Source organism: Notolabrus celidotus, chromosome 13, assembly GCF_009762535.1.
Source record: "Notolabrus celidotus isolate fNotCel1 chromosome 13, fNotCel1.pri, whole genome shotgun sequence".
NCBI lineage: Eukaryota > Metazoa > Chordata > Actinopteri > Labriformes > Labridae > Notolabrus > Notolabrus celidotus.
Genome location: NC_048284.1, coordinates 15,642,932 through 15,670,616, shown reverse-complemented (window position 1 = coordinate 15,670,616; position 27,685 = coordinate 15,642,932). Strand labels below are relative to the sequence as shown.

The window sequence follows — 27,685 nt, the reverse complement described above, 5'->3', positions numbered from 1 at the left end:
AGAAAACTAGAGCTTGTCGTGTGTGGTGGATACAAATGTAATGTGTCCTTGAGCACAACTGAAACTTTTATTTGGTTCACCTTTTTTAACTATCTCGCAATCTCTGAGCTAGATTCCAAAATAAACGTCGTTTTAGCTGTGATATATGTTGAAACTAAAGTCGTTTTAATGCGCAAGTTAGGCAAATCCCACACCAGATACTCTAAAAGGAAGTACCCGCGCACTGTGAGCGCTGCAAACAGAAAAAATGTCACATATCTGAGCATTGCAGGCTGTACAGATAATACAAAGAACAGAGCATGAAACTCCGCCCTTGAGTCTCAGTTGACCGACTTGTTTCAAGACCTCACATCGGTTTCAAGTCCGGGTGGAGGGTCACATCAGACGCTCCTACACGTGTTAACACTCGGAGATCTCAGGCTGAAAGGGACATGAAATTACATATGACTTCTATTTATATAAAATGTATTTGCTTCAGGCGTAAGTTGGACTCCTGAAGTTTATTTGACTCGAGAAGGGAATGAATTAACGGAGCGTAGCGCAGGACAAACTTGCGACTTTTAGAAGTTCTGATAAAAAAGAAACAGACTATGATTTAACTTCTGCTTTTGGCTGAACACATGAAGTAGATAGAGAAGCGTTAGTTGGGACAGCTTTAGACTAAACGCTGGGTGTTTCCCATTCACCCATGAAACAGGACGACTTTCAGCAACTTTCAGTTTAGTTTGAAGCGTACACTTTACTCCATGAGTAAATTGAGGACACTATAACATGAGCGAAAAACACGCGTTAGAAGATACTAAACTAAACGAGAATGAAACTAAGGAGGACACGGGGAACCATGTTAAGCTGGAGGCGGGTGACAGGGAAAAGCGAGCCGGTGATCAGTGCGAGCCGGACGGGAAGGAAGTGGTGCGACCCACACGTCTGTACAAGCGGCGCTGGATGATCGTCCTCCTGTTCAGCTCCTATTCACTATGCAATTCCTTCCAATGGATCCAATACGGCATTATCAACAACATCTTCATGAAGTTTTACAACGTAGATACCTTCACCATAGACTGGATGTCTATGATCTACATGCTGACATACATTCCCTTCATCTTCCCAGTCACCTGGCTGCTGGACAAAAAGGGGCTCCGGGTCATCGCGCTCGTGGCCACCGCGCTAAACTGTGCGGGGACGTGGATCAAGGTGGCCAGTGTCAGACCTAACCTGTTCGCGGTTACCTTCCTGGGGCAGTTCTGCTGCTCGTTCGCGCAGGTGTTCATCCTCGGGATGCCCTCGAGGATTGCGTCGGTGTGGTTTGGTTCGGAGGAAGTGTCCACTGCCTGCTCTATCGGAGTCTTCGGGAATCAGGTAGGATGTGAAAACAGAATATCTTCATTCAGTAACGAGGTCAAATAAGGACTTTACCTACTTGATCATCCATTTTCGCTTGATGATATAGCTGTCCACTAATCATTTGGACATCCCCTCACCTCTTAGGCACGTTTGCGTAATTACGCACGATCGAGCGAGTGCATCGTTTAAACAACACTGCTGTTTGAGAATGCGAGAATAAACCAGCCACAAAACCATGATCCTTCTTGCAAGGAGAACTGATTTTATATGGGCTATAACTTTTCATTGATTGTAAACGATGCTCAAATGTATCAATTGAGATGAAGAAAAACACGTCATCATGTAAGATACATAATAAACTAATTAAAAACTGATTTTTGCACACCTTAAACAAAATGTCAAATCAAAGTAACCTATGGGTCATCTATAGGAAACACTTGGATACTTCCATGCATATCTTAATTGCAAATGTGTTGCACATGACAAATAAAAACATCAATGAAAGAAGTGAGGGAAATCTGCAATGATCAGGCACACACAGATTGTGAGGCTTCTATCCCAGTATGTCTGTGCTACAATGAAACTGTGTGCAGATTGAGATCTACTGAAATCTGTGGAAAATTTAACACATTTCATCCTGGACCAGTTTTATTTAAATGGCAGTTGAGAAAACATGATTTAAAAGTGACATAGTACCATGTCTAATATGTTCAGGTTGGTTATAGCTGTGCATGCATACAAAATAACATTAAGAGAAAGTGGTTGACAGTTTATTACATGCTGAACACAAAACAAACTGTGTTTTCATTTAAAAAATCCACATGAGGCCAAATATGCAGACAGGATTTCAAAGATCAGCATCGTGCTGTACTGTTACAGTGATAAGTATCAGATTTGACACTTAAAGAGTTTGCACAAACAACACTTGAGTCAACTTACAGTTCAGTGAAATGTCAACGAAAAGTCATCCACTTAGTGGAGGAAAATGTGCTTTGTGTAACCCAGAGTACAGTCTGTGTGCAGGCATGAAGGAAAACTTCCAACAGAACTTACACTGTACCTGCTGGCACCTGCACAAAGCCTGAGGAGCTATCAGAAGTTTTTTCCTGACATTGGAGGGCTCAGTCTATCATTTGTGCTTTACAATCTTCATACTTCACAGGGGAATACATCCTGTGGATATACAGAGTGGTCCAAGTATTATGTCAGTTGGGTCAAAGGTCACTTTATTACATCCAAAAGGCTTTTTTGACCTTTCATAGTCAATAGAAGTTGCAGTTACATAATAAAGTTGAAACAAAGTCCGTAGAAAAATAAACATTTCAAACAGAAAGTCAACAAAAAGACTTGAGAAATTGAATATTCTAGTAGTGGCTCAGCTTAGTAGAAACAGGGACCCTAGTTGATCAATAACAAACACTCATGTAACACATTTATGGCAAACGAGAGGTTAATATGAGTTAGTGTTCACAAGAACTGAATTAAAGTTCAACAGTTAGTCCTCACTGTTATTAAGACAGTCAACCAAAGAGGAAATAAAAGGCCAGAGCTTGTAGGAGTGGACATTGAAAGACTTTCTGTATTAACATCACATGACAGGTCTGAAGATGTGCAATGAGTTATGAATGGACTCTAGGAACTCCAGCTGTGCCCGCTGTCTCTGTATAAAGCATCTTTTCACAACAGGCATTTTGCACACAGGACGGCGAGCTGCTCGGACACAGGCTCTAAAAGTTCAAGACCCCTTACCTCTCACGTTGCTGGGGCCCGCTTCAGGAAGGTTATAATGCCACAAAACAATACTTTGAAAGACAACCATGCAAATCCTGACCTCGGTGCTGAAGAGTGGCCTCGGTCCAAGGCTGCAAAGAATCCCGCTCCGGGCCTCGCTTCGCTGCAGTGGAGTCCAGGACCTTTGGGCAGAGCCATCTCTATTGGTTCACAGTTAGATGCTGAGGCTTTCAATTCTGACCAAACAGAGTTGGTTCCAAAGACTGAGACCAAACTTTACCATCGCCGCTGGGTCATGCTGTTCCTGTTCAGCGCCGTCTCTGCCAGCAATGCCTTCATGTGGCTTCAGTATGGCATTATTAGCAACATATTCATGCACTTTTACAACATTGACTCTCTTGCAATTGACTGGTTGTCCATGATCTATCTCCTCACTTACATCCCTCTCATACTGCCGGTCCTCTGGCTCCTTGACAACAGGGGGATCCGGGATGTGGTCCTCGTTGGGGCAGCGTTTAACTGCATTGGTGCTTGGATAAAAGTTGGTAGTGCCAGTCCTGATCAGTTCACAGTCACCTTCTTCGGCCAGTTTATTTGTTCTGTTGCTACCGTGTTTGTTCTTGGTATTCCCTCTTACCTTGCCTCAGTGTGGTTTGGAGAGAAAGAAGTTTCCACAGCTTGTTCCATAGGAGTTCTTGGAAACCAGGTTTGTCTGAATATCCAAACAATAACCACTTTATTTTCTACTTTTTCTGCGGCAAAGTCCCCTAAGCCAGACCGTCTGAGAGCCGTCTGTAGATTATGCAGGGCTGCACTGAATGCCAAAGCCTCATAAGACTTGTAGTGTCTTGGTGCGAGAGGCCTGAGAATATTAAGTTAACTGTTTGCTGAAACCTTCATGTGATTCTTTGTATTGTTATGGCTGTTTAAATGTTACAGTTCCTTTTCCAAATAGTGAAGCTTTGTATTGAAATAGTCAGGTAGATGCTGCTGAAACTTGTTTATTACAAATTTGAAATGTAATCATATGAAAGAAACATGTTTATCTGATCCAGTTTTTATGTCACACAGTTAATGTGTGTGCACATGCAAGTTTCAAATATTAAAGTGATGTAAGGCAGGGTTTGTTTGATCAACAGATGGTCAAAATGAATGTCAAATAATTCATTTTAATGCTTAAAGTGTAGGCTAAAAGAGGCATCTATTCATATTATACTGAATAACACAGAAAAAAGTAATTAAAATGTCAGATTAACCATTGGGTAATAATCAAATACTAAAAAGAACTCCTTGAAGGTGTGCCAAGACAAGCTACTAAACCTTTTAAATATACTTGTTTCTTCAGTTGGTTATAATAATTAATAATAATAGTAATTCATAAGATTTATATAGCACTTTTCTGAATACTCAAAGTCGATTTACATAGAATAAAAGTAAAAATAAAACAGGTAAATAAAACAAAACAAAGACAGAGGTGGGGCAGGGTTAGAGGTCATGTGTTGTATGCTTTTTTGACCAGGTAGGTCTCGAGGTGGAGTGAGTCAGAGTTGCAGATGTCTTAAGAAAATAAGACTATTTACTAAACTCATGCCGTTTTCCTTTGCATCACTCTTAGAGTGAAAAAAACAATTGTGGGTCTAATATCATTGTTGTCATAGCAATTGTATCATTGCTATGACATATGTGCTATTTTAGCAAATTTCAAAAAGTATGAAAGTATGACAGATCTGTGTAACTGCAATGATTCCTGGCATGTTAGCAACAGAGAAAGTAGTTGTTATTTTAAGGTCAGAGATCAGGCTGGTTTTTACCCACTATAGGTATAAGCAAGAATGAGCAAACAGCTGGCATCAATAACTAGCTACTTTCTAGATCAAGGGTTCCTAAAGTGTGGGTCGACACCACCTGGGGGGTCGCAAGACACAAATGGGGGGTCATGAGATGTCTTCCAGAATGTTTTTTTTTTTTTAAGTTATCTAAAAACAGTACATTTTACCCATTATACTAAAAAACATCAACAAAAATAGTAACTAAACTTTAAATAAAACCTTGAAAATAGAAAATGTAATGAGTTTTCTGCCTTTCTTTTTGCCAGATGACTCCTAAGTTTAGGGTTATTGAATAGTTAATTATCAAAAGCATCAGTATCAGTAGGTAAATTCATAACAGTATAGGAAACAGCCACATGCGCAGACCAGCTAAATGAAGCCACATTAAGTCACTTCAAGGGGCAGGGGGGTCATAAGTCTTTTGCATCCATATTTTGGGGGCCGCAGGCAGAAAAGTTTGGGAACCCCTGTCCTAGATAATAATGTACCCCTGTTATGCAGTGTTACACATTATGATAGAACAAGTTTGAATTCCTAGCTAGCAGTAATTTTAACTAGCTAATAGATATGTTAGCTAGTGTTAGCCAACATTTGCTATTGTGACTTAGCTGTTAGCTTGATCCCAGAGATAAAAGTCCATTTTGTAGGGTCAAAAGTGGAAAAACAATTCTTTATTTCAACCAACTTTACTTGACTTTACCTGAAAAACAGTTATGTGATATATGTTCATTTTCTTCCAGCTGGGTATCGCCATTGGGTTCCTCGTGCCTCCTATCCTCGTGCCTAATGTGGAGGACCTCGATGAGCTGGCTCACCACATCAGAATTATGTTCTACATCACAGCTGGGGTGGCTACCTTACTCTTCATCCTCGTCGTCTTCGGTAAGATTTGTTTTCTAGTAGTCAACCAAACAGTTTTTTTCTTGCTTAATCATTGTGTTACACACTTACAGATGGTTTTGGTAATATGTGACAGGTTTCTGAGGGCTGCATTTCTAGCAGCCTAAACACAATAGACATAAATTGAATTTATTTTGCTTTTTAACGCATTGAATAACTACAACTTAGTCGATTAAATTGATGGACTGTAGGTCCAATGACAGTCCATATCTTATCATGCAGATCATTTTTAAAAGTGGGATTTTGGACTTGTTCTTCAGGTGGCTCGAGAGAAAGTTAACTCACCTCTATTATATTGGGACTGGGCAGAGTTTTCCAAGTTTGTCATCTTATAACTTCAGCAGATGAAACTGAAACTGTCTGCAAGGCTACACAATGTATGGTTTCAGCAGTTTTAAGTTTTATGTATAATATAGGTTAAATGTATTTTGATTTGATTTTGAAACTGATCTTACTGTGCTGTGTTACCAGTGAGTTTTGGTGAATGGACAAAGAGGTTAAGTGATCAGTGACGCAGTGCACAGTGATATGAATGAAATCAAAGGCTTCAGTCACAAAGTTTTCAAGTTTCCCACATTTTTTACTTTATCTCAGACTCAGTGAATTGTGTGGGCATCTTTTTTTGTCAGTCTGATGGGATTCTCTCATTTAATGGATCTACCTGGTGGTGGTTTTCATTTACACTCTGACAAGAAGCACTATTCAGTGAACAAGAGGAGTGCTGACCTGCACATTTGCACAAAACACAAAACCCTCTCTAAAGGGGGGAACTGACAAAAAGATAGTGTTGTGGTACTTAAAGGGTCAGCAGGAGAATCATGGGAATGGGCACCGAATACAGAGCGTTTTAGCACACTGAAAAAAACTGAATTATTTAGAGAAGTACTTGGTACTTTGGGATACGGACGACCTTTGATCCTATTTTGTCAGAGAAGGAAGTGGTGCAGCTTGATCCGTAAAAAAGGGCATGCATAAGCAAGGAAAATGCTTGGTTGTACACTTTTATTTTTCTGCTACTCAATGATTTTTGAATATCTTCCTCTTTGTCTTCAAATTATAATTGTATGTTTAGCATGCCACAGGTAGATATCACAGCTGTGCTTCTGCCCTACTTAGTCGAGGGTAAACTATAATCACGCGTTATGAAAAGGGGAGGAGGATGAATGTAAAAATGATTAAGCGTAATGCAGCTGTGAACAATGTTGTAAGTATGCATTGTTCTACGAAGAGGAAGGGACAGGGTAGTCGTCAAAGAGGAGGAACAAGTTGCATGAAAAAGCTGTTGTCCTGTCAGAGCAGAGTGAGGGCGGGGGTGAGCTTGTGTGTGCTGCATTCAGAAATACAAAAGGATGCTTGTGAAGGCATTCTGTAGTAAGACCACGTACAACATTCAGACAGTCAACTGTCTGTGTTGTTAATAAAACACCTTGTAATGCAGAATTCAGCCACTAGATAGTTTGGAATGTGATCGCCCAACTTCATAGTTTGCTTTGGTTGTTTTAAATGTTTTAGCCTAGCCTAGTTGGCCTAGCGGTTTCAGCGCCCCGCATACAGATGCTACAGTCCTCATGGCAGAGGTTGCTGGTTCGACTCCTGGCCTAGACCATTTCCAGCATGTCTTCCCCAAGCGGCAACCTCCGGTCTAAAAACATGTGTCCAATACGGAAGTGCTAAAAACTGCAGTTCATCAAGGATCCGCTTGAGGCTGGTTCCACATACACACCAATTCAAAAGGGCTGATCTCAACAGCAGAAATAAACATGTTTACAGCATGGTACAAAAGACGAGTGTAGTCTGGATAGCTCATTTCTTGATCGGCACACACTGTACAGGGGGTGAATTTTTTTCTAACGCGTCAATTTTGAAGATATTGAGATTACTAGTCTTCCAAGGAGAGGCACATCTGACTGCGGGAACACTATAGCTGTTGGCTAGGAGGCTCAAAGCCCACCTCTTTACCTCACAATCGCTCGACAGCAGCAATATGGCTGCCACCGACGATTGGCCTCAAAACAGCGCTTTAGAAACAGATGGGTGACGTCACGGATCCTATGTCCATATTTGATACAGTCTATGGTCTTCCCCCACTCTCTACTCCCCATGTTTCCTGTCTGTCTTCAGCTGTCCTGTCTAATAAAGGCATAAAAAGCCCCAAAATATAACTTAAAAAAATAAATAATTAAAATAACACCACAAATATCAACAAACAATAACCTACCCTAACCCTTTCAAATAATCCATGGCTCCTACTTTAGTTTAGCATGGCTCGGAAAAAGGCATCTAGCCTAGCTTCATCCAAACATACAGTAGATTTGTCTCAGCTAGTTTGGCTTTTTTAAGGAGCCCAGCTAGCTGCTTCATCTGTTTGTAGTGGTTATGCAAAGCTTAGCTAGAAGTGCTAAAAGTCCTAGCTACCTTAATATGTGACAAGTGGTATCAGTCTATCATCTCACTGAGCAAAAAAAAAAAATTATGAGGAAAGATTACATCTTTTGTATTTAACATATTTTGAGTAACCTTGACTTCACCCATAAAACTTAAAACCTAGAAATTATAAAAGTACGTCACAATGGTTATGAAACTACTCACACTGTGGTCCTATATCTCAAAGTTTTAATTAAGATACACCATGGCATAATCTAACTTTCACATGCTTGGCAAGGAATGTGACTGATGCTGCTTTTGGTGACACTCTCGAGTTAATTCACACCAGTTGGCCACAGCAGTTTCATGATATGACACATAAACTCACACACATAACCCACCCTCACGCATACATGCAAGATGCCATGTGTGAGGGTTTGTTCTGCCGGACCATCTGTAGCCCTGCAACAGGCCTGTGAGTCAGCAGGCCAGACAAGAAAGCCCAGGATCCAGACATTAGCATGAAGTGTTTTTCAGAGAGAGGTGAGAGGAGATGTATAGCTGCTGTTTTCCTTTAAACAAAGCATCAGGAAGAGTTTACCACACGGGAAATCTGCGCTGATGAGAGAGGATCTGGTTGGCTGAACAGAGGTAGCCCTTTTTAGTGTTCTCAAGATTAGCATGAGTCATTTTTACAAGTTGTTCAACATTCACATGTATTAAAAATGCAGCAGTGTCTCAAGTCTTTATGTTTTGTCCGATCTGTTGTCTTTAGGAACAGGTTTGTTTAGTGAGAACTGGTTGCTGAACGCAAACCCTCAGGTCAGGTCTGCTGCAAGGAGAAACAGCTGGCTCAGCTCCAAGAACAGCAAAGACAGTTATTTGTGTTTCCCCACGAGGCCTGAGGGTGTGAGCTTTCACCCGGGAAAGAGACTGACTGAAACAGGTCAGATCGCAGATATCAGCCCAGAAGATGACTGTCCTCTGGGTTTAAGACGGTCTGGCCTGAGATGTGTGATGTCTGTCTTAGCGGCAGTGCAATATATGCGTGTTTGATCATGCGCTCCTGGGTCTGGCTGCTTCTTGTAAGGATGATAGTTGTGCAGTATATCGGGGTAGTAGTGCCACAGACCTTTACTGTGGCATTCACTTTTCAGTCATTAAGGGAGTTTACAGTCATGTTTAGAAGAAGCTGTAGGCTGTGTTAGACATGGAGGTAGTCTCAGTGGCATCACCGTCTGGTTTCTGAAAAGGCGTTTTGATTATACCTGACAAACGGCTACAACCTGTCCACATGACAATCAAACAGCTGCACCCCTAATTGTGAGTAATTATGAATAACTCCAAGCCTTATTATAATGGATGAGTTATAAAAAAGATTGAACCTGACCTAGCTGTCAACTACAAAAAGTGAACCAGGCTGTTAACATGTGCAATGGGGATTTATTTGGTCTGGAGCAAGCCCCTACTGGGCACTTGAGGAACTGCTGTGTTTGCACTTCCACACAACGAAAAATCAAAATCTTACCAAGGGAAATTGTCTAATTTTTAGTCAAAATGTCTTATCCCACTTGATTTTAGATACATTAACTTAACAAGTAACATTTGAGTAAGATAGAGGGACTTGTTTTAAGACATCTTAAATATCTTGTTAAATCAAACAATTTTGAAATGATCTTGTTTTGAGTTGTAATTTAGAGGAAACAAGGTTTGTTTTACATTTCATAAATTTTTCAAGCTGAGATCTTATTTGTAGAGAAGGATAATCTTGATTTAAGACAAAGACTTTACTTGATTTAAGTAAATTCATTTTATTGGAGAGTCTATCAGAAAACAGCTCCATTGATAAATAAAGAAAAGTTGTTTTTTTAAGGGTGGGTTACAGTTTTCAGGCACTGTTTATTCTAAATCAGATAAAAATATACATCCTTAAACTACATGCACACAATGAAACACTTACTTTTGAGCATAGCTGGCTTATCCTAAAAACAACATGACTGAATATTAGTATATCCAGCTCACTATGAGAAGACATTATATCTCAAAATGCACAAATTAAACTTTGTCATCTTACTTGAAGTACAAGATGGTCTTAAACCTAGAGAACTCAAATTAAGGTGAATATATCTCAAATGAAGAAGTTGACATGAAATTTATTAGTGCAAAAATCTTTTTTTGAGTGAAAAATACTAATTGTTAGCATTCCTGTCTTATTCTGAGACACTAAGCTTTAAAATACTGATGAAATATTGCTTAAAATAAGTTTCTCTTTTAATTTTAAGATCAAAGTTTTCTAAATATTACGTCTTATTGTAAGAAATCTTACCAAGCAAATTTTCACTTGTTCTATTGGCAGACTTTTTGCTTATTTCAAGGTAAAAGTACCTTGAAATAAGTTTTTTTCCCCTTGTTTTTGGAGGGGCATTTTTTCCAGTGCATGTTGGCTCCAAAGAGAAAGATGAACCGCAACAATAAACCTTGCTGTTATCGTTTTTCAAAATTCCTCCAGATGATTCAGAAGTTTGTTGTACTTTTCCTGTTTAAAACGTTTTTTGTTTTTTTTTAACTCAGTCTTTCAGGAGCGTCCTGAACTTCCTCCAACTCAGGCCCAAGCCACAGCTCGTCTCATCCCACCGGAGCAGTACTCCTACACCGCCTCCATCCTCAGGCTACTCCGCAACAAGCCCTTCATCCTTCTCATCATCACTTATGGTCAGTCCGCTCTCTTCTCTGTAGTACTGTTTAAAATTTTCTGTCGTCAGTTATCTTACATCAGATTATTCTGATTTTTTAAATGTAAATTCAGGTTGGTTTTGATGGTCTGCATGAATTCTCAGGGTCAGTACTAAATTTAGCAAACCGACTAAAAGTGTCTGCCAGATTCAGATATCGCCCGACACTTCATCACACCTGCACGCCTTCACATCAATCAATGATTCAGTGAAAGAGTCATTTCATCTGTAAATCCCTCCAAAAGAAACACGTCTTAAATCATTAAAGCTCATAAAGCAGTGATGAGTGAGTGTGTCCTGTAAAGGGTACAAAGTTTGTTTACAGTCTGACAATGTTTTACAAATGTGCCACTTCAATGTGACTATGAAGTCAAACATTTTATGAAGTGGAAACACTCAGGGATATGAAGTCAAGTCTATCATGTCACGGCTGCTACTTCAGGTCAAACAGCTGTGAGCAGTTTGAAAGAACCGTTATGTCCACAGTGCCTGACCTTCCTGTGTCATGTCATGTGACACGACTCATGTGACTATTATTAGCGTTTGTTCCCGTGTTGGCTCTCCAGACTTGCAGACGACTCTGCAGAGTTTACTGTGTCTCAGGTTTACCTGTGATTTTCACTCTCTGTAATGCAGGCAGGCAGCACCTGTTCCTGTCTGTAGCTTCTGATCTGATTGAGCAGTTATCATCAAGTCACAGGCTAATTTAGATGTAGAGGACATCCTCAGCAGGTTTATCTTCTTAGCAGATGTATTCTGGACTTCATCTTAAACCTTTGTTTAAGAAAAACACTCAGTGTGAACTTGTCCTTTTATAGAAATATTTGATTTGTCAAAGGTCTGTTTTGGAAACTAATCTGATAATGTTAAATTGTCACAGCTGAAACTAATAAGCTTTCACTTCTCGTGTTAAAATGTTTCGTTTTCTGCATAATAAAAACTTAACACAGCAATGTGAGAGGTTCTCTGAATATGTTATTTTCTGGTGGTTTGTGGCATGTAGACTTTGTCTGACAATATTTTCCATACTCAGGTTTGAACGTGGGTTGTTTCTATGCTGTTGGGACCCTGCTGAACCGCATGATTATAGATCATTACCCGGTAAGTTCTGCCCACCTTGTCTACATGTGCAGAGACCGAAAGTAAACATGAGCAAATATGTACATATATCTATACCGAGCACTTTTTTTGCACCAATTCCCCATACATGAAGGCTTGAAACATTGTCGCACCTCAACCTCACAGCTCTACATATGAGCTGTAACCTTTAATACTAAGAAATAATCCGACATCACAAAAATGAGTGCACTGTGGTAATAGGATTAAATCTGGTACTTCAGTTTTCTCTCCACTGAGCATTCATTCATTGGTAATTAGAGATTTCACAGTTATTGTGGTGGGTGTTGTGATGTCTGTACCAAACCAGTTTCATATTGGAAGAGGTGAAGAAATGAATGAATGAATCAATCATCAATCAATCTTTATTTATATAGCACCTAATCACAACAAATGTTACCTGAAGACGCTTTACAAACAGAGCAGGTCTAGACCGAACTCTGTTTTATCATTAACAAAGACTCAACATCAAGACAGGATAAGATCCAGTCCCATCTTACAGGCAGGACTCAGTCTGATCTAATCTTAATCCACCATGAGAAGAGCACTTTGCAGCATTTAGCAAGTTACAGTGGCAAGGACAAACTTCCTTTAACAGGCAGAAACCTCAAGCAGAATCAGACTCATGTCAGACAGCCATCTGCCCTGACCAAGTTGGGGTTGGAAAGAGGGGTCAAGGGAGATGAAGAGAGAGAGAGAGGATCGTGGTGAGACTGATAGTAGTAGTTGTAGCAACTGGAGTCTGGCATGTCCACAGCAGAAGGCCGTCTACGACAGCGACTCAGAGGGACCTAAGAGATGAGGGAGCTCAGGGAACTCCAGAAAGGTTTATGGTTAGTAACTTTAATGGGACAGAGATAGTTAAAGTAAGTGATAGGCAGAGGGAGGGGAGAGATAGGATCCCAGTGTATCAATTCCCTCAGCAGACTAAGCCCATAGCAGCATATCTAAGAGCTGGTCCAAACCTGGGCCAGCGCTAACTATAAGCTTCATCAAAAAGGAAAGTTTGAAACCTTATCTTAGAAGTAGAGGGTGTCTGCCTCCTGGACCCTGACTGGTAGGTGATTCCAAAGGAGAGTTGCCTGGTAGTTCAACCTCCCATACTATTTTTAGAGACTAGGTACGATGAACAGGCCCTAGGGGGGTAATAGGGCACTATGAGCTCTTTATGATACGAAGCAGCTTGACCATGAAGAAAAATGATGCCTTTTCATTCTTGAAGTATCAACACAGTCTGGCTTATAACGCTGTGTAGTTTGATGAAATAGGAGGTGAAACAAATCAGAGGTGTGGATGAGAACTATTCAGCTGAACTCCCTTGTTTGAAATCATATCTGTCATCTTTGAAACCGCCTTGCCTTCACGTGGTATGTAAGGTCACAATCCCATGTTTCACCCTTGACCCCGTAGGGAGAAGAGGTGAATGCTGGGAGAATCGGTCTCACCATAGTGATTGCAGGGATGGTCGGCTCCCTGATCTGTGGGATCTGGTTGGACAAAACGAAAACCTACAAGTAAGTTTTGTGGAAAGAAAAGACATCCAGAAACAAAGCTGAAATTGATGTTCTTCTCATTGTGTTTTCTCTTCTCATCTCAAGGCTGGTCTTGTTTAGTGTTTGCGTTGCTGTTGGAGCTCTGTGTGTGTTTATTCAGCTGCTGTAAGCTGCTCTTACAGTGATCTCTCTGAACTCTGACTCCGGGAGTCCAGCAATTGGGGGCGGTTTCACTTAACCCCCCCTAGCATTAGCATTTAGCACTGTGAATATTATTTGTCCACGACATTATTTTCAATTTTTAAATGTTTCTTTTCCTTTTCTTTCCTTTTTGAAAATTTCCATACTACAAATTTGTTTTTTCAGTGCAGTCATGTGTTCAGAAACAGAGACACCAATCTTTTCCATATCTGTGCATACAGTAGTTCCTGCCCACAGGTATCAACACTGCTCTCGGTCCACAAACACAAGCAGACAAATACATTTCTATCATCTTCATTCATTAAAATGATACTGCTGCACTCACCGGCTCTGGGCTGCAAATCAGGATCTTGCTCCTTTTTTCCCTATCGGATGTATTTAGTTACTTTGCCCAGTAACTCAGATTTCCTGACTCTCAAAACCAGCCTGAGAGGGAAACGTGTGTTTTGGCCACAGTGTCAACAGGCAGAGGTGAATGTGTCGGACTCATAGACTGTATAAAATATGGACGTAGGATCCGTGACATTACCCATCTGTTTCTGAAGAGCTGTTCGAGGCCAATCGTCGGGGGCAGCCATACTGCTGCTGTTGAGAGATTGTGACGTAAAGAGGCAGAGTTTGAGCCTCCTAGCAACCAGCTACAGTGTTCCCGCCTGTCAATCACGTCAGCTGTGCCTCTCATTGGAAGACTCATAATAATAATAATAATAATACTTAAGTTTTATATAGCGCTTTTAAATAACTCAAAGACGCTTTACAAGAGAGACAATAAATAAATACATACAAATAAAGACATACAAGACAAGCAGACGACAAGGGAAGAGGTGGAAAAATTTATGTGTGGGGAATGCCTGTTTGAAAAGGTGAGTTTTTAACTGTTTCTTAAATGAATGAAGTGAGTCAGAAGCACGAATGTGTGGGGGGAGAGAGTTCCAGAGGGTGGGGGCGGCTATGGCAAAGGCCCGGTCCCCCAAGGTACGGTGCTTGGATTTAGTGATGGGAGTGAGGAGGTTGGAGTCAGAGGATCGGAGGCGGCGGGAGGGGTGGTAGTACTGGAGAAGGTCAGTGAGGTATGGGGGGGCCAGGTTATTGAGGGATTTGTACGTGGTGAGCAGGATCTTGAAATGGATGCGCTGTTTTACGGGGAGCCAGTGGAGCTGTTGAAGGACAGGGGTGATGTGGTCTCTGGAGCAGGAGTGGGTGAGTAGCCGGGCAGCAGAGTTCTGTACGTATTGTAGTTTTTGTAGATGGAAGGAGGGAAGACCATACTGGAGGCTATTGCAGTAGTCGAGTCGTGAGGATATAAAAGCATGAATTAGGGTTTCAGCAGCGGATTTGGAGAGAGTGGGACGGAGGCGGGCGATGTTGCGGAATCTCAATATCACCGAAATTGCTGCGTTAGAAAAAAATTCACCCCCCCTACAGTGTGTCCTGATTGAGAAATTAGCTATCCAGACTACACTTGTCGTTAGTACAAGGCTGTAAACATGTTTGTTTCTGCTGTAAAGATTGGCTTTTTCCCATTCATATGTGTGTGACTTGCGGTACTTCCAGAGCCACCCTCAAGCGGACCCTCCATGAACTGCAGTTTTTAGCACTTCCCCATTGGACTCATATTTTTAGACCGGAAGTTGCTGCTTGGTGGGACTCCTTTCGGCTGATTGATTTGATTTTACTTGTGTGATCAGGTTATCCCTGCTGTCGCTTTTGCAGTTGAGACTTAATCATTATTGTCATTGGCTTTTGACCAATCATAGTTAACACCTTCACATCAGTTTGAAAATGTATGAAGTTATTTGGGGACACTCAGCCAAAAGAGATCTGTTTTAAATAATAGCCTTGTAGTCAAGCTGTTTGACTCCTTTCAAATGTGTTTGGAAGCATTTTCCTCATAGAACATCTGCAAAGAGTTTTGTTTAGAATGGCAAAGCACTTTTTCCTAGAAGACTGTTTTCTGTTACTGTCTTCTTTGGTGAGTTCTCAATTCTTTAGTACCACCGGGCGGAAGGCAGAAATAAGAGCATGCATCAAATAAAAACAGAACAGGGCTGATGCAAATAAACACCGCTGCATAGCTCTATTAACTGTCACAAGGCAGCTTTCACTTTGGAGACTGACTGTAAAGTTATATGAGAGTGATTATAATCTAATGTATTCATAAACCACTTGAGTAGTTTCTGTAGAAAGCAAAATGCAAAAAAAGAACTACCTACACAAGCTGTTTTTATTGTCATATTGTTGATAAACATGTTGAATATTGTGCTTTCTCTCGTTTCTCCAGGCAGACAACGCTGGCAGTTTACTTCATGTCTCTGGTTGGGATGATAGTGTACGCTGCCACGCTCAGTCTGGGACACCTATGGGTGGTTTTCATCACTGCAGGAGCTCTGGGGTATTCTTTCTTTCATTCATTCACATTTGCTTTGAAGATTTGGTCAGTAGTGGATATAAGGATTTTAAATATATATACATTTGTGTTAAGTGTATTACATTAAACAATGCAAATACATTTTATATATAAATCAACAACAAAACATTTTTAATAAACCGACCCAGCGTGAGGTCAGTGATGCATCCTTCAAAGCTCTGCGTGCGGATTCCTCATCCAGTGTCTGTGTTTCATCTACTGACTAATTATAATCACAGATGGAAACTTGTGCAACCCTTTCCCTCTGAAATTCACTCCACTCTGTTTAAGTGATTTGTTCAAGTGGGCTATCTGTTGACATTTTCAACAATAATCTACAGCTGTGTTTATTTTAGCTTTAACTTTGGCATGATAAACATTCACACTTCACAGCAGGAGGCCTAAGGTGAATATTTGGCCTAGTACATATAGTGACACAGAATTCTCATCATATATATATAGAACAGAGGTCAAACAGCCCCCTGCTCAGGGCTGGATTGGGAAAATCATTCAGGCTGGGAAATATAGCGCGAAATATAGGTTGTGTTAGGCCACTTTTTAAGTGCGGGTCTGGGGGGCCCCACCAGAATTTTTTTTTAATTACAAACACTTAATTTCCTACATTCTGGTGATTTGTAGTGTATGTGAATCACAAACTAATGAACCTACAAGTGCTTAGAAAAATGCATCTATTAAATAATAACTAATGTTTTTACAACATAAAACGTGAGATGCCAGTTCATCAGAGGTGGGTGCAGGTGTAGGACCCCTGAAACAGCCACGGTACCCTAATGCTGCGTTCAAGTTCTCCTTGGACTGTCCCATTTTCCAGAGTTAACAAGTCGTTCTCCCGACGTCTGTGTGTTTTGCTCATGTGCTATACACGTCGGAGAGATGACACACCGTCTACACTACCTGTGACATCACAGGTCGGCATTTACCAATTTTTTCACAGAGTTGCCGAGTTGTTCTTCTGATGGGGTGTTCACCGGAAGTCATTTTTCCGATGATTTTGACATTACATGGTCGCACCACAAGAGTAGCCTAAAGCATGACATGGATTTCAAGAGAAGTCAGTTTAGTTCATGCAAGTCAAGTGGAGTGGAATTTTGAGGCGTGGGCTGACCTGGCTTTATAATATGAAGGACTGGAGCAGCAGGAAAGAAAGAGACAGGAAAACAGGAAAACTCCCGGTGCTTCCTATGGCCAGTCCAGCCCTGCTCCTGCTCCTGCTCACTGGAGAGGGAAATGTGTGAGAAGGAATATGTTTTGAAGTTGTGTTTTGTCTTTGTAAGATAAGACAGCTGAAGAGAGACAGAAAATGTAGGGAGTGGAGAGAGGGGGGAGATGGGAAGGGTCAAAGATATTTACAGCGAATCAAAACCAAAGTGTTAAAGTCACTATTTATTGGAAAACTGTTTGCTGATGCTTTCTTTTGCTCATTAGCCCGGAAAGTGGAGGCAAAGGAGAGGGCTTTAAAATCCTTTTTAACTCAAAAAGCTGTGGCAGAGATCACAAGTGTTTTGGTTTAAACAGCGACCCTGTTAACTGCCGACTTTCAGCCAGATGCATCCCTCATAAACGTCTTTAGACGATCATTAAATACTTATCTGATGAGGATATTGAATCTTAAAACTCCTCATGTGTAAACTGTGTTAACTCCACAAACACTGTTACATTCAGCTGAAAGGTCTCCAGTTTACAGGGTCACTTTTAAAACCATAACACTGGGAGAGACGCATTCTCGGTGGGCTGAGAGAAGACTACTGTTACAAGCTGCTAAATCAAGTGAATGACAGCTTCTTCTTTTGGTTAACACACACAGAAAACAAAGATAGAACAAATGTTTGTGATGTTATTGTGGACGACGGGCGGAATAAAAACACTGTGGTTAATCTACCAATCAGACACGTTCAGCATTGCAGGCCCTCCCTCCCAAAAGCCCCGGGGCTTTTTGAAATGTACTAACCCCCTAGCAGGGTCTTTTTAGGGGAGAGATTATCTACCCCTGAACTAAATTTAGACCCTAGTTCCACTGGTCGAAACGCACGTAGTTCAGGGGTGAAGTCCCTAGTTCCCGGGTAAAGTTCCTCCGGTCGAAAAACGCCTAGTGATGTTACCTGGTTGCTATGTTTATTTGAGTCCTAGTCTGCTGGTTGTCATTGTCTAAGGGAAACACAACACTGCCAAAAGACTGATGACCATAAATTACCTTAAGATAGCAAAACGAGATAAAACTGACAGAAAACAGGGTTTCTGCAGATCCAGACATTGCTACGCCCTCCTAGTAGGCCAGAGGTGATGAAGTGAATTCTTTTGTCTTTTCCTAATGCTTTTACATCTTTATAAATAATGATTGTGTTTTCTAAATATACATCTTTATAAAAATAGGAAAACAGGTTGAAAGTGGATCTTGTAGTTTTAACCTTTATGGTCCAAAATCTTACACGTGTTCAGAACAGTTTGGTCCTCCAGTTTGTGCTCATTCTTTCTGCAAGGGTTCATAATATACAAAACATGCATAGTTATACATGCAAAACTTTTTTTTACTTTCCCCTGACTCAAGCTGAATTATGTAAGAACTCACAGAGAGCTTCATTTCTAAGGGAAGGCTGAATGAGTTCAGCGAGCCTTACATTTCTACTGAAATTCCTGCTACACAGCTGGTACAGAAAACATCTCTTGTGTCTTTATTTTCTTTGATTACAAGTATACTTATGTATAACATTACATTTTCTTTGGCATAAGGCTAGATTAGAAAAGGTAACACTTCACCTTATCCATCCACTGTGACACGACAAACATGCATCTAAGTAAACAGTGTATATTGCATATTGTTTGTAATGTATATTGTACAGTAGGTAGTGCATATTTCCCGAGCCTTTCCAGTCAATCCCTTTGGTAAATTAGGAAGAAGCATTATGTTGATATGTCATTGCTCTTGGTATCAAAGCGGATTTCCTGGCAGTGAAAGTTTTTTAATGTGAAAGACGTCTCCAAGTTCAGTAAGTTACTGACTCAGGGAACAAGTGCCACCTCGTCATTCAGTTTCACATGTTGTCATTTAAGTGGAAGAACAACATGTTGCTATTTACTGACAAAACATTCCGATCAGGTTTGCTTTAAAACTTGTTGTTCCAGTACAACATCATTACGTCTTAGAGGAGGGTGTTAGTCCAAAGATCCTGCGAGGTCACAAACAGTTTACACAAGTACAAAAAGTGTATTTCGCTTTATTTTGGAAATTTAGATCACGTTAGCCCAAGAAAAGCTGCAATAATTTGCCTTGTGATAATTGATATTTAATGTTGGGTTTTGTGCTCTTTTTGTTTGTGTACATGTCCAGGTTCTTCATGACAGGCTATCTGCCACTGGGCTTTGAATTTGCTGTTGAGCTGACATACCCAGAGTCAGAGGGGACTTCATCTGGACTCCTCAACTGCTCAGCACAGGTACAGCTCATTGACTTGAAATGCTATTTTTTTTATATGGTACAAAAAAAGGAGCGCATGGTAAAGAGGTGTCATAGTTTAAAACCGTAGCTTGAACATTATGATTGAATAAAAAACAAAAGGTGCAGTATCAGTCTGCAGTTGCTGCTTTTTTAAATGCACATGTGCAATTACAAGCAACTTGCAAGAACAAGATTCAAATGGGTTTAACTAAAGCTGTGTGCAGAAAGATACCCTTCTTGAACGCAGCGTTCTTGGCTGCAGGGAATTTGTCATTGAGCTAAGTGATGAAAGTGAGGATAAGCACTCTTTTTTTGCATCTGTTTTTTATTGCATTTGTAGGATATGTGCATGTGTTTGTGCACGCAAACACCAGATTTTTCACAACAGTTGAATTTTCTGCATGCACAGGTGTTTGGCATCATTTTCACCATCTGCCAGGGGAAGATCATCGACGTCTTTGGCACACTGGCAGGAAACATCTTCCTCTCTGTCTTTCTTCTAATCGGCACAATAATGACAGGTATGACCTTCTGATAGTGAAACATATGTTGTGTAGAGTCATAACAAGCGACTGCTTTTATGTTACAAACAACAACCACAAAGAATTGTCTCCGTCTGTTGTTATTTTCATTATGAGTTTCTATGGGAAAGTGTTTAATTCCAATAATGTAGATAAAGGACTCTTTGAGGGCGGTATAATGATGCAGGTAGAGTATTTCAGAGACGTCATGTCTTTATCATTTTGTGTTCTTAACAAAGAATTTTGTCACCTTTTTTTTTTTTCAGAGTTTCAGATTTCTATCTTAAAAGGGTTAAATGTTACTGTTCCTTTTTAAACTGAACTTTGGCAAACCACAGGCATTTTTCTTTTTTCTGGTCTCCTCAAATAACATGTTTTTCATCAAGTGAAGACATGAGCTGACATTTGTGGAGATAAAAAAAATCACAGGATTTAGCTGTAAACATTTTGTTGTCCTTGAAATGCTGCATATTTCCTGCCACACAGTGGCACAGTTTGTTTTCAGGTGTTAAATCTGAGCAGTCTAGCTGGGGTCAAAGCTAAGCCGCTTAAGTCGTTTTTCATGGTCCATTGAGGGGTTTATGAGCTAAGTATAACTCATTAAAAATGCTTTAGCCACTGAAGCGCTTAACTTTGTGCACACTGGGGAAGAAAAAACACTGCAAGAATATTAAAAAAGGTTTTCTGCCCACAAAGGTCATCACACTGACTCACTGTCTTTTTGTTACTTGACATTTAGATATGTGAGTGTACTCAGTTGTTGTGTCATCATGCCAGCTTTCAAATGAAAAGAAGAGCTTTGTGGGAAAAAACGCAACTGAACTCCTACTTCTTTTAATTTGTGTTAAACCGTCCAGTCTTACGTGAAGGTGCAACCACAACATACCACCCCTTCATAATATATTCAGTCACAAAGGTGAAAATTAGTTGTGAAATACTTCCCCTTAGGTGGAAATGGAGCTTAATGATTAAGTTGCAACAAAGCTTTTTTTCATAATTTTCCCGTACAAAGTTTGAAGGTTAGTTAGGGGCCAGCTTGAGTTAGACACACTTTTCTTAGGATTTACTGTTGAGAGCAGTCTTGGGAAACACCAAGCAAATACTTACAGAGCAGCTGTAATGAATGAAATGTGTCTGCATAGAGGAGCCATCTACTGGAGAGTCACCTCTATTACATCATGCCATTCAACACTCATTTTATTTCTAAATCATCCATATGCTAGAGCTTTTTAGACTATTTTAAAATATTATAGAGATCAGCTTTTTGTTGCTATGTAACAAATAACTTTTCAATGAAGGCTTTGTCTTTGTCATGTCTTTCTGTCCCTGCAGGATTAATAAAGTCAGATCTGCGGAGACAAAAAGCAAACATGTTGGCCAAAGCAGCTGTAAGTAAATCTTTAAAATACACATTTTCTTTGTGCATTTGTTTGGAATAAACTATCGAGATAATGGTGGTTGAAGTTCAAAGTGCATTTTTGGCATATCATAGCAGGAAAAGCACAGATATAAAAAATGAAAATAATAATGGCTGATCTGAATGTAAGTTGCCACAGTTTCAGAGTCCTGGTATGTTAAAAATGTCCAAACTTGATCAATAGAAGTGAGACATTGTAATTGTATCTGTGCTTTTCTTACAGTGATGTGTTGAAATGTCCTCCATGTCTGTGTTACATTGATATTTTCTCCTCACATGTTTGCATGGAAGGCATCCAGTCACATGTGTTTCTTGTGCTGCCACAGAAATAACTTTCCATGTGCTCCCTCTTGTTTCTAATTTAGCTTTCTTCTTCTTCATCATCTGCTTGTCTGCACCAATTTTCTATAAAAGAAATGGAATTTGACCTATAATGCTGCTCAGTCTATGCTGCATGTTGAGCTGCTTACATCTTCCTAAGGTGTCTGCATGTCGTGAAACAGAACATGCATCTTCTTACATGTCAAGAGATGTGACAAATGAATCAACTGAATTTTAATGAACAAAATTGTGGTTTTCAATGCCTGGGTGAGTCTTCGAGCTCTGCAGAGAAGTTGCTCATGAATACTATCAGGAAGTCACCAGTTACGTTATGGTTTCAGAACAGACATGATGCTAAAATTATGCTTTCTAGAGGAGAGTTTGACAAGAAAATTGGCACTGCTCTCATACCTGTCCATTAACAACAAGCAAGAGCCAGAAGATAATTAGCTTGGCTTACATTAGCTTTTAACTGGAAACCGAGGTAACGGCCAGCTTTTGTGTTTGAAGAGATCTTAGTCAATCTAATAGTATCTTTGGGTAGCACCAATAAGCACATTACATCTTGTTTAAGTTTAAAAGTGACATTTTACCATTTATCCATGTTAAAGCTCCAGTGAGGACTTTTTTGGTGGTTATAAAACAAACTGAAATCATATACTGTCAATACTGATGCCTTATCATTAGCAACAAAAGCAAATGAGACCATAAACGTAAAGATCTTTTAGTTTTTTAAATGTATGTTTAATGTATGTTTAATGTCTAAACCAAGCGGGAACCTCCGGTCTAAAAATATGAGTCCACTGCAGTTCATCCAGGATCCGCTTGAGGCTGGCTCCGGAAGTAAACCACATACACACCAATTCAAAAAAGACGATCTTCAAAGCAGAAATAAACATGTTTACAGCCTGGTACAAAAGACGAGTGTAGTCTGGATAGTATAAAATATGGACGTAGTATCCGTGACGTCACCCAACTGTTCCTGAGAGCTGTTTTGAAGCCAATCGACGGCAGCAGCCATATTGGAAATGCGGAACTCAACCAGGCAGAGTGTGATGTAAAGAGGCGGAGTTTGAGCCTCCTAGCCAACAGCTATGTGTTCCCGTCAGGGAGTCAAGTCAGTCATATTATTATTATATGGGCAAAAACTTGTAATCGTAATATCTTCTGAACCTTCACGTTAGAAAAAAATTCACCCCCCGTACAGTGTGTGCCGATAGAGAGATTAGCTTCGTAGAGCCAAGCCATTTTATGAACCAGACTGTAAACATGTTTATCTCAATGTATTGCAGTTTATAACACTTCTGCATGGGCTTCATATTTGAGACCGGAGGTTGCCGCTTGGCTATAACTGATAAAGTTACTCACAGGAGCTTTAATTAGCCTTTAGGGCGAGGCTAAGCTGCTTACCTTCTGCTCACTTAGACTTGCATTTAGTGGACGTATATGAACTAGATTCAAGTCATTACACTTATCTTTGATCTTGTACTTTTTGTAATAGTCAAACAGTTGTTAGCTTATCTGCTGCCTGCACTCTGCGGGACTTACTGCTGCAGTTTGGCTGGAAACACTTTCAAGATGCCTTATTGTTAATATTAGCTTACATTTGTATAATAATGCTTTCGCTAGTGATATACTGACATATCCAAATTTTAAAAATTGTAGATTTTTGTTAATTTATTGAGATTATTATTACACATATGCCATCACCTTCATTATTTCAACAACATCACTTTTTGATTCATTGGTTGTCAATCTTATAAAGAGTACAGGTTATTTAGAAAGCAACATTTCCTTTATTACACTGCACTTTAATTGTCTGTTCCAAGTCTCTTACTTGTTCACCAATTTTCTTTTGTCTAACTGTCCAAATAGAGTGGATTAATGATCACAATTTTAATATCAATATAAACTGTCCAAAACTGTCCCTGTGAGCATTACATTCATGCTGGATTTGTTTCGGACTCCTAAAATTCAATTAAAATAAGTGACTTTAATGAGATTGTACTCATTTGAGCAGCTTCATCGCAGACTAGAGGCTCTCACCTTCACAAATGCTGAATGAAAAGTGATCAGGAGCTGTTGTTTTAGGCGGCGGGGCAGATGTCGGGACAAGACTATGGAGCCACGGCACTAATCTCCACGCCGCAGACTCCTCCTTCTCAAGCCTGATCAAAAAACCTTTCTGCTTCAACAAAAGCACAAAAAAAAATCCACACAAATTTTAGCTCAACGCCTAGACGCACAAAGGTAGGAGCACGAGTAATCGGCACACACTGATGACAAACACCTGCTGCACACCCTTTCTGTTTCAATGTTAAACCTGCTTTGCTGAATTTCCTGATAAAACTGAGAAATATCCCTTCATTCATGTAAAAATTAAAGATGTCTCAGTTTGTGATTTATGCATATGTATCAATGTGAGTTTCAACTGGATTTAACTAGCAAAAATCAATTAATCAAATATCATTCTATGAACATGATTTGTATTTGACAGTAACCATGTAATGTTAAAAAGAACAGTCACATTGATATGAGAGTATCTGTATTATAAAGGATTTAACTAGCTCCAAATGAATCAGTTTATTGTCTAGATGGGTGACTGATTTAGACTGTAAATGTTGATCTATATCCAGGTTTCAGATCTTTATTGATTTACAGTCACATTTTAGATCATGCAGTTCCATACGACTGCTTTATCTAACATTAATTTATGGGATGTCTTGAGATGTTACGGCCCTTCTTTAGTGAAGACAACAGAAAATGTAAGGTGCAAGCGTGAATCAAGTACACAAGTTAGACATAGGGGAGAACGGGGTTGGTTGTCACACTTTTTACTGTTTTGATGATTGCTCATCATCAAAACATCTTTCAATAGTCATTCCTACATTAAACTGAAGCTTAAGGTGTTGGCTTGAAATGTGTATCGCTCTCATTTTCCAACTCATTGTAACAAAGAGGCAATTAACTATCAAAGACACTCTGACACATTGTGACAACCAACCCCATCACGGGGATAGTTGTCACACACTATGGGGCTGGTTGTCAAAATGGTATTTTAATGGGAAAAATCTTTTTAAAAAGGCAAGAAGGCAGAACTAAGTTTGAACGTTTAATTGCTCAAGTGATAGGCCTACATAACTATTTTAACATAAAATGAGCAAGGAATATGAACAGGAAACACATCTTTAGGCCAGCCTATATAACAGCATAAAGAACCAAACAAATAGGCCTAACAATAATGGCCGACTCAACTAGACTACATGCAGTCACTGTCTGAGTTACAGTGATGGCACATGTAGGGTTTGCGCACTCCAACTAATTTCACCATGCATGATTTTGCCAACATAGGGGTTGGTTGTTACATGTGATAACCAACCCCATAGAGAATGTGACGACCAACCTCAACTGGATTTTTTTGCTAGCATCAAGGCTAACAACCATCTAACAAGTAGTTAGCTAGCTAATAAAAATCTAAACTATAGCTTTCCCCTCACACTTTGTAAGGGTAACACTTGTTTTGTTATAAACCCATTGTTTAAAAGCCTAGAAGAGAAAATACTGAGGAGCTGAATATTTACAATTTGACATGAAAATCACAAAAAAGTCCTCTCGCCTCAAGTTCAGCTGTCTTACTCCAGAGAATACTATGTAGGTGAGCTCTGATCATCATTCTGAAAATGTCCATACCCAAATTTGAAAGACAGTGTCCCCTGGTGGCGAGATATAACGAGTGTGCCAACCAACTGGTGTGACAACCAACCCCGTTCTCCCCTACACACGCTCTGAAATTTACATTTTTGCAGTGTAGTTTAATGTGGTTTTAGACACATGCAGGTTATTTGTGATACCTGTAAAAAGTCTGTGCTAGCTTCATCCTTAATTTTTGCTGTTTCACCCACGAATGAGTACCATGTCATGCTAGCTTGATAGGTGTTAGCTAGCAGACAGACATCTCTTTAAGGTGCTGTTAGCTAAAAAGTTTTGGAACTACTATGGATAAGTTCTGCACACAACTCAACCTCTAGACAAAGTTTATTCTTAACAGCCAGCTGCTGGTTTTCTGAAATCAAATTTGAGCTTCAGTATTAAATAACTGCTGCTAGCCTAGCATGCTCTGTTGACCATGGTAGCTTAGTATGACACTGCCATGAAACACTGACTGCCAGCTTTACTGTTGTTAGTTTTATTGTCTGCTCTGAAGAAGAAGGTCCTTTGGTGTTGTTATGTTTGTTTTTTCAAACATCTTTTAAACTATCAGGCTATGTTATGCTACTGGAATAGAAAAGTCTGGTTAAATCTATTAATGGAGCATTTAAATAATCTCTCAGGGCAGGCTTCTTCACTTAAAGATATTGTTTAGTATTACAATAAATCGTTTTGGATTTTTTTTATCTTTTGTAAATTTTAAATCAAAAGAAACGTGCACCTTAATTCATATCTTTAACATGCATGAACAGAATATAAGCTCTTTGTGTATTTTTTCTTAGAAAGACCAAAGTACAGGGGAGAAAAGCTGAAAAATCTATGCAAATGTTAGCTTTTCCTATCCTCAGTCATAGGTTATCTTGAATGTTTGTCTGTAAAACTTGCCCTAACTGACAGGAAGCAGTGAACTCAGTGTCCCATATGTAGTCAAACTTCTGTTAATATGCAAAAGAGAGCCATTTTAATACTAAAATCCTTAAACTGTTGAATTAACAGCCTGTTTTGAATTAAAGGAACCTTCGGACTTTACCAATGGAAACGTGGCTGAATCTCCTGTCATCATAGAGGCCATGTTTTAAAGCACACAAACACACAATCTTTATAACAGCCTTGTGGAAATGTCCATGACCTCTTTCCTGTTGTGGTTTAACACACTAAGATACAACTACACAATCAGGAAGTATCTTCCCTTCTGTGTGATGTTTCATTAATAAACAGTATTTATAAAATTAAAAACGTAACACTGTAATTAATCTCTTGTTTAATGCACTATTGTGAGTGTTAACATTGACACTTAAGACATATTTTTAGATTAATTTGCGAATAAATAAATACTCTGACTCATTCTGAAAGATTAATAAGTGAAAAGTGGTTCTTTTACCTGTCAGTATTTTGAAGTCTACAGTTGATTATGTATAAGTCGGTATGTCTGCCATCAAAGAACACAATGTTTGTCATGGCTCAATTAACAGTGTAAATAGTGTCAGCATGTCTGTTCATGATTCCAGTAGATCTTTGAGATTCAATTTATTTATGCAGCAGCATATTTAAGGATTTCTTATCCAGTCCACAGAAAGGGATGAAACATCAATGTCACACACTAATGCATTTTATTTGTAACATTCATGTTTGCTTGTTTAAAATGAAATAAAATTGTTTTTGAAAGTTCCTCCCCTCAAGTTTTTTTTGTCATGCTTACATTGCTCTTCAGCACACAGGGAGGCTTTTTACAGGAAGCCGTGTATCATAATAAAACCATAAACCAGAGGCACCACACCTACAAGAAGTCAGCGGTCAGTGACTTGTTGTTATGACGCTGAATGTGACCTTTGACTCTCTCTTATCTGGATTCAGATGCCAATGATTTCAATCTCAGCAAGTAAAGATAAAGAAATGTTTTTCAGCAGTTCTATTAATTCCTTGAATTTTGTATCCTCTTAAGTTTATTCAATTCAACAGTATTCATGTACCAATGGTGAAATGCAATTACCTGCAATTTTTAAGTACTCATTCTTACCATATGTCACTGAATGCTCCATGACAAAGTACTTTACAAGTCACCTACAAGACAATTCTAAGTAATAAACCAAACAAAGCTGAGACAATGTGAACTTGAAGCTTTTATTTTCTGTTTTTTCTGTTCTCAA

General features: G+C 39.5%; 1 protein-coding gene across 2 annotated transcripts; it reads left to right on the top strand.

Annotated features, from left to right (window-relative positions):
* The first annotated feature begins 272 nt into the window (after positions 1 to 272).
* flvcr2b (FLVCR heme transporter 2b) lies at positions 273 to 27,207 on the top strand. Of its 2 annotated transcripts, XR_004633540.1 has the most exons (11): positions 275 to 1,359; positions 5,645 to 5,786; positions 10,740 to 10,880; positions 11,934 to 12,001; positions 13,427 to 13,530; positions 15,992 to 16,102; positions 19,464 to 19,569; positions 19,981 to 20,092; positions 21,425 to 21,480; positions 23,922 to 24,080; positions 26,552 to 27,207. XR_004633540.1 is itself a non-coding variant. In XM_034699624.1 (10 exons), the coding sequence occupies exons 1-10, from the start codon at positions 772 to 774 to the stop codon at positions 26,615 to 26,617; spliced, it is 1,494 nt and encodes a 497-aa protein (XP_034555515.1). In that variant the 5' UTR covers positions 273 to 771; the 3' UTR covers positions 26,618 to 27,207. The 2 variants fall into 2 exon arrangements, 1 of the variants encoding a protein (XP_034555515.1); XM_034699624.1 differs by lacking the exon at positions 23,922 to 24,080 and having other exon boundaries at positions 273 to 1,359.
* Positions 27,208 to 27,685: the final 478 nt, after the last annotated feature.